Genomic DNA, 13816 nt, shown 5'->3' on the forward strand with positions numbered 1-13816 from the left:
TCTACGTTTTCATCCGGTATGTATTTACAGTTTTATTCTTAGCAACGTTTTAATATATATGTTCCACTCATTTCTTAACATAGTTAATGTAAAGAATTAGCATATTAGTTAGAATAAAGATGATTTTTTTTTCTCTCTCCATGTAACCATGACTATATATGTTATTGAATTAATACCTGTTTCTTCATTTTCTATTTCAATATATATATAAAACTTGCACATGGGTGAGGATATTTATCGTATTAGTTTACCTTACAATGTTTTATATTTTAGTACACTAAGTAATCGATATAAATGATGCTTTATTAATTAAGCTTATTGAGGTTAGTAATTATACGATTGCATTTAGTATACATAGTATAATTAAAGATTATGCATTAATTTACGATGATACATAATGAAGTAACAACACACGTTCTCTTAATTTTACGATTTAGTATACTCCCCTATAACTATAAATGATATGCATTGATAATAATTCTTATAATTCTAATTCACTTATATTTTATGATAGTTTTTATTATGTTGAATTTGTCAAAGCTTGAATTTGTGGCACTTGACATATCTGGAAATAACCATTTGCCATGGCTACTTGATGCTGAAATTCACCTTGACGCTAAAGGTCTTGGTGACACTATTAAAAAGGGAAATGAAGCATCAAGTGAGGATAAGGCGAAAGCAATGATTTTCCTTCGCCATCATCTCGATGAAGGGTTAAAAAGTGAATATTTAACCTTGAAAGATCCATTTCAATTATGGACTAGTTTGAAGGAACGATATGACCACCTAAAAGCCACGGTATTGCCAAGAGCTCGTCGTGAGTGGATGCACTTACGGCTACAAGATTATAAGACTATAAGTGAATATAATTCTGCTGTATATAGAATAATTTCCCAACTAAAATTATGTGAGGAACCTATGAATGATGAGGACATGCTGGAAAAGACTCTTTCCACTTTGCATGCCTCAAATATGGTGTTACAACAGCAATATCATGAAAAGGGCTTTAAGAAATATTCTGAGTTAATTTCATGCCTTTTGGTGGCTGAACAACATAATGCCCTTTTAATGAAAAATCATGAAGCCCGCCCTACTGGATCAATTCCATTTCTAGAAGCGAATCTGGGAACGATAGATCCAAAGTCTGAAAAAAGATAAAATAATTATCGTGGCCATATAAATATACGTGGGCGTGGCAAGGGGTGAAATAATAATAGCCATGGTGGTGGTCGTTATAAACAAGAGAACAATAAGAGTTCTCAGAATAATCCTTCAAAAGGCAAATGTAATGTTTGCCACCGATGTGGTATGAAAAATCATTGGACACGAATTTATCGTACACCTGAACATTTTGTCAAACTTTATCAAGCATCTATAAAAGGGAAACAAAATAAAGTTGAGACTCACTTGACTTTTCAAAATGATGTTGAGGCGGGCCCTATGAATAATCATGATAAAGTTAAAGCAAACCTTGCCTATAAAGATGATATTTTTGAATGCCTTGCAAATATTACTCATTTAGAAGTTGGAGACTTCTTTGAGTATCATAACTGAAGACTTATTATTGGGAAAAATTATAAGAATAAATGTATTTCTTTTTATGAAGTTCATATTTTGAATAAAACTTTTTATGTTGTCAGTATTTAATTTCATAAATGTAGTTTCTTTTGGTCTTAAATTTTTCAATATTACTTATAATGTATTTTTTTTCTTCTTGAAGAATATGAAAACTTTCCAGTCTTTAGTTGGCCGTATGAATAATAAAAAAGAAATATGTCTTCTGAATAGTGCTACGACGCATACCATATTAAAAGATAAGAGATATTTCTCTTATTTAATTATGAAAGAAGCCAATATCATAACAATATCTGGTAGTACAAAATTAATTGAGGGTTCTGAAAGAGTGACTGTATTACTACCAGGAGGAACTATATTGGTTGTTAATGATGCATTATATTGTAGTAGGTCTCAAAGAAACTTGTTGAGTTTCAAAGATATTCACCAAAATGGCTATCATATTGAGACCACCAATGAAAGAAAGGTTGAATACCTTTATATTACTACAATAAAAGCGGAAAAGAAGTATGTGCTTGAAAAGCTTCTCGTATTTTCCTCCGGATTATACTACACTAATATTAGTATAGTTGAATCACATGCCATAATAAACAAGGAGTTTACTAATGATTTTATTATTTGGCATGATCGGTTGGTCCATCCCGGTTATAATATGATGCGCAAAATAATTGAGAATTCACATGGTCATTCATTGAAGAACCAAAAGATTCTTCAAAGTAAAGAATTCTCTTGTGCTGCATGTTCTCAAGGAAAACTGATTATTAGACCATCAGTAATTAAAGTTGGAGTTGAATCTCCTGCATTTTTGAAATGTATACAGGGTGATATATGTGGGTTCATACACCCTCCATGTGGACCATTAAGATATTATATAGTTTTGATAGATGCATCTACAAGATGGTCACATGTGTGCTTGTTATCAACCCGCAATTTGGCCTTGCGAGGTTACTAGATCAATTAATAAGATTAAGAGCACAGTTTCCAAATTATGGAATCAAGACACTTCGTCTTGATAATGCTGGTGAATTTACGTCCTAGGCCTTTAATGATTATTGCATATCAACTGGGATAACAATTGAGCATCCAGTTGCTCATGTTCATACTCAAAATGGTCTAGCGGAATCATTGATCAAACGCCTCCAATTAATTGCTAGACCGATGCTTATGAGAACAAAACTTTCCATTTCGGCATGGGGCCATGTTATTTTGCATGCTGCAGCTCTTGTGCGGATCGGACCCACAAGTTATCATAAAGTCTCCCCAATATAATTGGTTTTTGGTCAGGAGCCAAATATTTTCCATCTTAGAATATTTGGATGTGCAGTAAATGTTCCGATTGCTCCACCACAACGCACAAAGATGGGACCCCAAAGAAGATTGGGGATATATGTTGGGTATGAATCTCCTTCTATTATAAAATATTTGAAACCTATAACTGGAGATTTATTTACGGCAAGATTTGTTGATTGTCATTTTTGATGAATCAGTATACCCAATATTAGGGAGAGAAAATAAGCAGCTGCAAAAGGAGATAGATTGGAATGCATTATCATTATATCATTTAGATCCTCAAACAAATCAATGTGAACACGAGGTTCAAAAGATAATTTATTTACAAAATATTACAAATCAACTACCTGGTGCATTCACTAACCTACCAAGGGTGACTAAGTCACATATTTCAGCTGCTAATACTCCTATTCGAATTGATGTCCCGGTTGGACAATCTATAAATGCAAATGAATCTAAGCCATGCTTGAAATATGGTAGACCAATTGCTTCCAAAGATAAAAATCCTCGAAAGCGAAAAGGAGCAAATGATCTAGGAGATCATAATATGAGGTAATTGCTCAAAAAGAGCCATGTGACATAACAAATGATAAGACCTCAGAGGAGGTCCAGGTACCTGAAAATAATAAGAATGAAGAGATCTCAATAAGTTACGTCTCTACGGTAAAAAGGTGAAACCGAAATAATATTATTGTCGACAACATTTTTGCTTATAATGTTGTTGAAATAATGCAACAAGATGAGGATCTTGAACCAAGATCTGTCGATAAATGTAGACAGAGAAATGATTGGCAAAAATGAAAAGACGCTATCCAGGCAGAATTAGCGTCACTTGAAAAACGTGAAGTATTCGGACGTATAGTCCAAACACCTGAAGGAATAAAGCCAGTGGAATACAAATGGGTTTTTGTGCGAAAAGGAAATGATAAAAATAAAGTCGTTATATATAAAGTACGACTTGTGGCACAAGGATTTTCGCAAATACCTGGCATTGATTATATGAAGACATATTCTCCTGTGGTGGATGTAATCACTTCCAGGTATCTTATAAATTTGGAAGTCCATGAAAAATTTGATATGCGTCTAATGGATGTTGTCACAACCTATTTGCATGGCACATTAGACAACAAAATTTATATAAAAATCCCTGAGGGCTCAAAGTTCCTAAAACTAATAAAAGTTTCCGGGAAACTTGTTCAATAAAGCTTCAAAAATCCTTACATGGATTGAAACAATCAAGGCGAATGTGGTATAATCGCCTGAGTGAGTATTTGCTGAAAGAAGGGTATAAGAATGATCCAATTTGTCCTTGTGTATTTATAAGACGGTCTGGATATGAATTTGTTATAATCACTGTGTATGTTGATGATCTAAATATCATTGGAACTCCAGGAGAATTTCCAAAAGCAATAGACTATTTGAAGAAAGAGTTTGAAATGAAAGATCTTGGAAAGACAAAATTTTGTTTTGCTCTACAAATTGAGCATATGAAAGATGGACTTCTTGTCCATCAATCAACTTATACCGAAAAGATCCCAAAGTATTTTTATATGGATAAAGAACATCCATTGAGTACCCCGATGGTTGTGGGATCACTTGATATAAATAAAGATCTATTTCGACCTCATGAAAATGATGGAGAGCTTCTTGGTGATGAAACTTCATATCTTAGTGCAACTGAGGTACTAATGTATCTTGCAAATAATACTCGACCAGATATAATTTTTGCAGTAAGTTTATTAGCAAGATTTAGTTCCTTTCCAACAACAAGACACTGAAATAGTGTTAAGCATATTTTTAGATACCTCCGAGGGACTATTGATATGAGATTATTTTATTCTTATGAATCCGATTCACAGTTGATTGGTTATGCAGATGCAGGTTATTTGTCTGACCCACATAAATCACGATCTCAAACATGCTATCTATTTACTTGTGGGGGTATAACTATTTCATGGCGTTCAACAAAACAAACTTTAGCTGCTACATCTTCCAATCATGCATGGATAATAGCTATTCATGAAGCTAGTCAAGAATGTGTATGGTTGAGATCAGTGACTCAACATATTTAACAATTGCGTGGTATTTCTTTAAAAACGAAGATTCCAACGAAATTGTATGAAGACAATGCTGCCTGCATAGCTCAACTTAAAGGAGGATATATCAAAGGAGACAAAACAAAGCACATTCCACCAAAGTTCTTTTTCACACACGATCATCAGCAAAATGGTGAGATAGATGTTCAACAAATCCGTTCAAGTGACAATCTAGTAGATTTATTCACTAAAGCATTGCCAACATCAACATTTGAGAAGTTGAGACATAATATTGGAATGCGTCGTCTCCGAGATATCAAATAAAGCTTTCATCAGGGGGAGTATAATATGCGTTGTAATTTTTTTCCCTTAACCAAGGTTTTGTCCCAATTGGATTTTCCTGGTAAGTTTTTTAATGATGTATTACAAGATATGCGTACTCTTTTTCTTTCACTAGGCTTTTTCCCACTGGGTTTTCCTAGTAAGGTTTTAACGAGGCACATTATCTTTTAAATGGATATCCAAGGGGGAGTGTTATGAATATGTTAAAATGGATGTCCATTGAATACTCCTAGACATCCCTATTCCATGAACCATTTGAGTTCATGTACTTAGTTAATTAATCACTTAATATTTGTAGCATTTAGGTGTATTCTTGTAACCTTTCATGTATTTTATATCCTATAAATAGGGTATTCTTTATCCTATGACGTACACAGAAGAAACACACCTGAATAAGATAACTTCTACATTCTCCTCATATACATCTTGTCTCTATTACTATATTGTTCTATTTTGCTCTCATTTCTTAATAATTTATTTTTATTTTTCTTTGACGTGCTAGCCCGAGGGATAGCTCACTGTATATTTGCATATTTTGGATGTAGTAAAGGAGCGGTCTAGCCACTTTTTAGCCCTATAATTGAAAAATAGTCACTATCATGAAACATCAAATTACAAATGTGAAATTCTAGGACAATATCTTGACATTTTATTTGTGGAATTTGAAACTCCATGACAGTGATAATTTCTATTTATTTATGCCGAAAAGTGTCTATTTGTGAATTTTATCTGTTTTGGATTGAATAGGGCTATTGCTGTAAAAATGGCGTGTGGTAGCCACTAAATAAGGTGGTGTTTATTTTTTATCCACCAATTCTAATGTTGAGCAAAAATAGCCACTACTCTATTAAAATTAATATGAAAAGATATTTTTACCCTTTCTTCTATTTCTTTTATTTCCAAACCCTTCCTTTATACGCTTCTCTAATTTAAGTTCAGAGCCAAAATTTCATAGGCAAAATTTCGCTCCCTCAATATCGTTTCTGCATGCAACTCTCTTCTCTCGATTGAAGTTCAGAGCCAAAATTTTGCTCCCTTAATATCGCTCCTGTCCAGCCCACAAAAATTTTCTGCGTATACTTTGTTCAACTTAATCTCTTCTCATTTGTCATCTTCTCTGCAGCGAACTAGCGTACTGGTATGTTTTCGATTCTGCTTTTATGCATTTTTCTTTTTGTATATCTCTAATCGTGATCAATGCTGTATTTGTCATCAAGTATGTGTGAAATGTCTAAAATAATGATTATAACTTGATTCGTTGAGGAATAAGGTGCAGATTTTTGTGAGAAAGTTATTGATAACCTTTTGGTATTGAAACGTGTTTGTGGTTCAATCAATATATTGATTATGTAAGGACATTTCAGAAAAATAGTCCTAAGAATTTGTAAGCTAGCTGTGTTTAGGAATTTTAGTTAACTGTGCTTCTATTAAAGATGCATCTAATTAGGTCCTGGATTTTAGTTTTTTAGTTTAAATATTAAGGACATTTCAGAAAAATAGTCCTACGAATTTGTAAGCTAATTTTAGTTAATTGTACTTCCATTAAAGATGCATATAATTAGGTCCTGAATTTTAGTTTTTTAGTTTAAATATTAAGGACATTTTAGAAAAATAGTCCTAAGAATTTGTAAGCTAATTTTAGTTAATTGTGCTTCTATTAAAGATGCATCTAATTAGGTCCTGGATTTTAGTTTTTTAGTTTAAATATTAAGGACATTTCAGAAAAATAGTCCTAAGAATTTGTAAGCTAAGTTTAGTTAATTGTGCTTCTATTAAAGATGCATCTAATTAGGTCTTGGATTTTAGTTTTTTAGTTTAAATATTAAGGACATTTCAGAAAAATAGTCCTAAGAATTTGAAAGCTATTTTTAGTTTATTATTTTTCTATTAAAGATGCATCTAATTAGGTCCTGAATTTTAGTTTTTTAGTTTAAATATTAAGGACATTTCAGAAAAATAGTCCTAAGAATTTGTAAGCTAATTTTGATTTACTGTTCTTCTATTAAAGATGCATCTACTTAGGTCCTGAATTTTAGTTTTTTAGTTTAAATATTAAGGACATTTCAGAAAAATAGTCCTAAGAATTTGTAAGCTAAGTTTAGTTTACTGTTCTTCTATTAAAGATGCATCTACTTAGGTCCTGAATTTTAGTTTTTTAGTTTAAATATTAAGGACATTTCAGAAAAATAGTCCTAATGTTTACATTCTATTTCCTTCTTTGTAGTGTGCTAATGGAAGGAGATCGTATTTTCGAGTTTGATGATTGACATAATTTGATGAGCTATTGGAAATGCATTCAACAAATTTGATATTCAGTGGCAAAGATCACCACACCAAACTGGATCGTACGTGTTGTCATTTGCTATATAATTTATATGTACTTTAGATTTATTTTATTAAAGATATTATTTAATTGACTCCATATTTTTCTTAGGACTGATTGTGGTGCATTCCTAATCAAGTATGTGGAGTTGTTAATGATGGAAAAGGATGTGGAGAAATTCCAACCTGAGGACATATCAAACTTCAGAAAAGAACTTGCAGCAAATCTTTGGGCACATGGAAAGTGGAAAAGAAATTTTGGTTATGATACACCACCAGAAAATGTCGGCGACGACTATGATAGTGAAAATAAAACTTCCTACCCAAAGGAGCTGTAGTGTAGTTGTAAAGAAAGTCAGCTGTAGAGAAATTGGTATAAAATTGCTGTAAAGAATCCATATGAATTCTGAAATATCCTGTAAATTATCACAAGGCACTTTATTTTGTTTGCATAGCATAATTTTTTGGTCACAACTATGCTAAATTACAGTTTCAGCGGTAATATAAAGGCACCGTGTTATTAATTTCTTTCTTTCTGTTAACTATTGATTTGTCCATTTTTTCACAGTTTTAAAGGGCCAATCTTTGATTAAATTGTCTTGAAGTTTTTAGAAATTCAAAGCAACACACATTGATTGTTGTAGAACTTCAGAATCTGTTAACTACATCCTTATTTATTGAAGGATGAAAATAATATTCAAGACATATTTTTTTTAATGTGCTAAACTTTTGGAATATAGACAATAAACTGAGATTTTCAGAAGTTAAGGACATTTTAGAAATTTATGTCCTATATATTAGATTCATACTTCAAATGTTCAGAACATTTCAAAAAATTATGTCCTGAAGTCTAATTGTACCAATCTCATTTTAAAAATAAGATATAGCAAGTTGTGTTTAGCAAGCTGCAGATGTCAATTTTATAATTACTGATTTGTCTATTTTAAATTGCCAGTTATTTATTAAATCTGTAGAGATATAGCAAAAGATACATTGATTGTTGTAGAACTTCAAGACAATATGTTCATAAACGTCCTGATTTGTTGAAGGATGAAAATAATATTCAGGACATATTTTTCTGAAATATCCTGAACTTCTGGAAATCTAGATAATAATCAAGAAGTTAAGGATATTTTAGAAATTTATGTCCTTAATATTAGATTCATACTTAAAATTTTCAGGACTTGTAAAAGATTATGTCCTTAAGTTTTACTTGTACCAATCTCATTTTAAAAATAAAGATGTAGCAAGTTGCAGGCGTCAAATTATATAAAGAAAAGGACTTTCTTGTTTACTTACGGCAAGAATAAAATCCCATAAATAATAATTGGTCCGACAAAGGTAAATTGAACTCCCAGAAAAATAAAAAGAAACAAAGAGCAAGTAAGTGCAAAGAAACTTTGAAAATTCAGGACATCTTTTATATAACCATCTGCTAATGTTTACTTGCTCAAATAAAAATAATCTAAATTAATCCAATTTATAGCAAAAACTTAAAAGAGTAGATAAATATAAGTGGATATATCTATTATTCTCTATGCTTCCTTGAAAATGGATGGACTGCCGGAGAATATATACAAGATGTTCTATTATGACCAATTCTTCTGCAACGACCACATTTGAATGTTATTTTTGATGATTCGGTAGTTGGAATATGCCTTTTCTTCTGTCTTCTATCTAGCGGGACTTTGAAATCTGGAGGTATAATAATTTGTGACTTAACACTCTCTGGTACAATCCAAGAATCCGTATTTCCTACAGGATGTATTTGTCTTTCATATGTTTTCAGCCAAGATTCCTTTAAGTACCAGTCCGAGCAGAAATTGGACTTCTTGATGTTTCTCTTCTCGATAGCTGCAATTGCATGTATACATGGCAATTCATCAAATTGAAACTGAAAACAATCACATGTTCTTTTGTTTAAGTCCACCAAGAAAGTAATTCCTTCTTCCTCAACTCTAGAACGCCATGAATCAACAGGGAAGACCTTCAAAGTTGAAAAACTATAAGTTAGTACATTATGTTAAATTATCATTAAAATAATAAGCTAAAGTAAGAACATAATACTTACATTTAAAGTAAAAGCTAAATCTATCTTTTTCTTCAATTCCTCTTCTACCCAACAAGAAACGTCATAAAAAGTTCCTTCTGCTTCATTTCTTCTTTCATAAAACCAACGTTGTAGCTTCACTTGGATGAAATCCATCATTCTTAATATAGGCAACTCCCTTGCTTCTAATAGCATAAAATTCATTGACTCAACTATGTTTGTTGTGAGCATGTCATATCTTCGTCGTGGACTACAAGAACGTGCCCACCTTTCCGGTGGTTCTTCCATCAAGTAGTCAAAAGTCTTCTTATCAACTTTTGCTATATCTGACATGTATAGATCAAATTCTTTGTACCTGTATACTCTTGCAGCACTTTGAAAAAGTTTTATGACCTCACTTTTCACTTTCCTTCGCTTTAGGTTCTGCTCCAAATGATAGATACAAATCCCATGGTGGCTTTCAGGATATAGCTTTGCAATGCCATGTGGAATAGATTGATGCCTGCCCGATAAAAAAATTAAATTTTCACGGCTCCCAATTGCATTGCGAAGCTCACTAAAGTACCACTCATAGGAATTGTTATTTTCAGATTCTGCAATTCCAAAGGCTAGTGGGAATATTTGGTTATTTGCATTATTTGAAACTGAAATCATTAAAACACCACGATATTTTGACTTAAAAAAAGTTGCATCAACAGCAGTCACTGGTCTACAATGATTCCAACCAGCTATTGATGATGCATATGCATAAAACATATAAAGAAACCTGAAAATACAGTTTAACAGAAGGTTAAAAATACAGGACACCAAATTCTTAATATTTTCACTGCACATATCAAAGTTAAGGACACAATGTCCTTAACATTTTCAGTGCACACATCAAAGTTAAGGAGAACTTGTCCTTAACTTTTAGAATGCACACATCATAGTTAAGGACACCATGTCCTTAACTTTTACAATGCACACATCAAAGTTAAGGACACCGTGTCCTTAACTTTTACAATGCACACATCAAAGTTAAGGACACCATGTCCTTAACATTTTTATTGCACACATCAAAGTTAAGGACACCACGTCCTTAACATTTTTACTGCACACATCAAAGTTAAGGACACCATCTCGTTAACTTTTTCATTGCACATATCAAAGTTAAGGACACTATGTCCTTAACATTTTCACTGCACACAGCAAAGTTAAGGACACAATGTCCTTAACTTTTTCCCTGCACACATCAAAGTTAAGGACACCATGTCCTTAACTTTTTCACTACACACATCAAAGTTAAGGACACCATCTCATTAACTTTTTCACTGCACACAGCCAAGTTAAGGATACCATATCCTTAATATTTTCACTGCACACAGCAAAGTTAAGGACATTGTGTCCTTAACTTTTACAATGCACACATCAAAGTTAAGGACACCATGTACTTAAGTTTTTCACTACACACATCCAAGTTAAGGACACCATGTCCTTAACTTTTTCACTGCACACATCAAAGTTAAGGACACCATGTCCTTAATATTTTTACTGCACACATCAAAGTTAAGGACCCCATGTCCTTAACATTTTTACTGCACACATCAAAGTTAAGGATACCATATCCTTAACTTTTTCATTGCACACATCCAAGTTAAGGACACCATGTCCTAAAGTTTATAAAACAGACTAATAGACTCTTTTTGATTGTTTACATGTTGTTGTCGTCTATCTTTATGTTAGTGTACGTTCCCGGATTTTTAACTTTTATCATATACAAGTATGAAGACAATAATTCATAATTCTCTTCAGGAGTTCCTCTTATTAAAGCTGAAGCACGTTGAATAGCACGCCACGCCTTGTGATAACCAATGTCTAGTCCATGCAATTTTTGCATTTTTGCCATGACAAAGGCTGGTGTAACTTCAAACCTTGGGTCTCGAAGATTGTCGATAATGTAACCACTAATCAACTTTGAAGTTGCATGCCTTTGATCATCTTTCATAGTGTTAACTGAGCAGTCATGATTTTTCTCAATCTTTACTATCTTGAATAGTGTTGAATCTTTAATTCTGAAAGCATGCACACACCACCCACACCTATCATCATTGCATTTCAACGAATATCTTGTTGAGCTTGATCTAACAACCTTGAATTCAAAATGTCCTTTAATTGCTATATTGGAAAAACAGTTAATTATACTCTTCTTTTTGTCAAATATTGATCCCACTTTTATTTCATCCAACGAAGCATTTTCTCTTAATATCGTAGTTGGGGATTCTTTTTGTTTTGAATTTGAGCTTTGTCTAGTTAGTTGAGTAAAGGTTTTTTCAGCAACTTCTTCTATTACCGGTGCACTCTCTAAGACTTGAATACCCAGAGCGTGTTCGTTGTCAATCTCTATAATGCTTTGTCCTTCTACTTGAATAGAATTAAATGTTTGAAGCACCTCTTCAGTTATTGGTTGAGCTTCAACCACATCTATTTCCATTATCTGTTGGCATTTGTCTTGATTGTCTTGTTGAGTTTCTGTATTGACATGTTCAAAGGTGCTTGTAGAATCAAAAACTCTTTCTGAAATATTAACAATGAAACGATAGCCCTTGAAGAGTGAATGACTTTTTAGTAACTCTATACATGTGTGAAGATCTAAATCTTTGGATACAAGCATTCCCTTGCTTGTTCCCAGATTGATATCAAACCATATCATTGCTTCAAACTTGTCTCTATCCAATTCAATAACTTTAAATACCTGGTTAATGAAATCTTCAAATCGAATTGCCTCAGGTACTAGAACAAGCTTTGTTTGATGATCAAGATACTTATAGTCTGCAGTCCATCTACCATTAAAAGCAACTATAATACATATTGTATCCATCCTGCAAGTCAAAAAAATGAGAAATTCAGGACATATTTATACAACAATCGTGAAGTTAAGGACAAGATGTCCTAAACTTTATCAATACAAGTTGCAAAACACAGGACACTATGTCCTTAATATTTAGAACAACATTCATGAAGTTAAGGACATGATGTCCTAAACTTTATCAATACAAGTTGCAAATACAGGACACTATGTCCTTAATATTTACACACTAGTCATGAAGTTAAGGACATCATGCCCTAAAATTTATTAGTATAGGTTGCAAAAATAGGACACTATGTCCTTAATTTTTACACAGTAGTCATGAAGTTAAGGACATCATGTCCTAAACTTTATCAGTATAAGTTGCAAAAACAGGACACTATGTCCTTAATTTTGATGTGTGCAGTCAAAATATTAAGGACATGGTGTCCTTAACTTGGATGTGTACATTATAAAAGTTAAGAACATGATGTCCTTAACTTCGATGTGTGCATTGTAAAAGTTAAGGACAAGCTGTCCTTAACTTTGATGTGTGCAGTGAAAAAGTTAAGGACATTGTGTCCTTAACTTTGCTGTGTGCAGTGAAAATGTTAAGGACATGGTGTCCTAAACTTTATTAGTATAGGTTGCAAAAACAGGACACTATGTGCTTAATTTTTACACAGTAGTCATGAAGTTAAGGACATCATGTCCTAAACTTTATCAGTACAAGTTGCAAAAACAGGACACTATGTCCTTAACTTTGATGTGTGCATTCAAAATGTTAAGGACATGGTATCCTTAACTTCGATTTGTACATTGTAAAAGTTAAGGACAAGCTGTCCTTAACTTTGATGTGTGCGGTGAAAAAGTTAAGGACATTGTGTCCTTAACTTTGCTGTGTGCAGTGAAAATGTTAAGGACATGGTGTCCTAAACTTTATTAGTATAGGTTGCAAAAACAGGACACTATGTCCTTAATTTTTACACAGTAGTCATGAAGTTAAAGACATCATGTCCTAAACTTTATCAGTACAAGTTGCAAAAATAGGATACTATGTCCTTAACTTTGATGTGTGCAGTCAAAATGTTAAGGACATGGTGTCCTTAACTTGGATGTGTGCATTGTAAAAGTTAAGGACATGATGTCCTTAATTTCGATGTGTGCATTGTAAAAGTTAAGGACAAGCTGTCCTTAACTTTGATGTGTGCATTGTAAAAGTTAAGGACAAGCTGTCCTTAATTTTGATGTGTGCAGTGAAAAAGTTAAGGACATTGTGTCCTTAACTTTATTAATACAATTTGCAAATACAGGACACTATGTCCTTAATATTTAGAACAACAGTCTTGAAGTTAAGGACATCGTGTCCTTAACTTT

At 32.8% G+C, this 13816-nt stretch overlaps 2 protein-coding genes across 2 annotated transcripts; one reads left to right on the plus strand and one right to left on the minus strand.

Moving 5' to 3' along the window:
• The first annotated feature begins 522 nt into the window (after nt 1-522).
• LOC104117623 (uncharacterized) lies at nt 523-1158 on the plus strand. The gene has a single exon (XM_009628697.1). The coding sequence runs from the start codon at nt 523-525 to the stop codon at nt 1156-1158; it is 636 nt and encodes a 211-aa protein (XP_009626992.1).
• Nucleotides 1159-11305: 10147 nt separating this feature from the next.
• On the minus strand, nt 11306-12304 carry LOC138906236 (uncharacterized). The gene has a single exon (XM_070194768.1). It carries the CDS (start codon nt 12302-12304, stop codon nt 11306-11308), a length of 999 nt encoding a protein of 332 aa, XP_070050869.1.
• Between the last annotated feature and the right edge of the window lie 1512 nt (nt 12305-13816).

Source organism: Nicotiana tomentosiformis, chromosome 2 (genome assembly GCF_000390325.3).
Source record: "Nicotiana tomentosiformis chromosome 2, ASM39032v3, whole genome shotgun sequence".
NCBI lineage: Eukaryota > Viridiplantae > Streptophyta > Magnoliopsida > Solanales > Solanaceae > Nicotiana > Nicotiana tomentosiformis.

Coding starts and splice junctions, on each gene's coding strand:
- LOC104117623 (XM_009628697.1), top strand. CDS start 523: ATGTTGAATTTGTCAAAGCTTGAATTTGTGGCACTTGACATATCTGGA.
- LOC138906236 (XM_070194768.1), bottom strand. CDS start 12,304: ATGATATGGTTTGATATCAATCTGGGAACAAGCAAGGGAATGCTTGTA.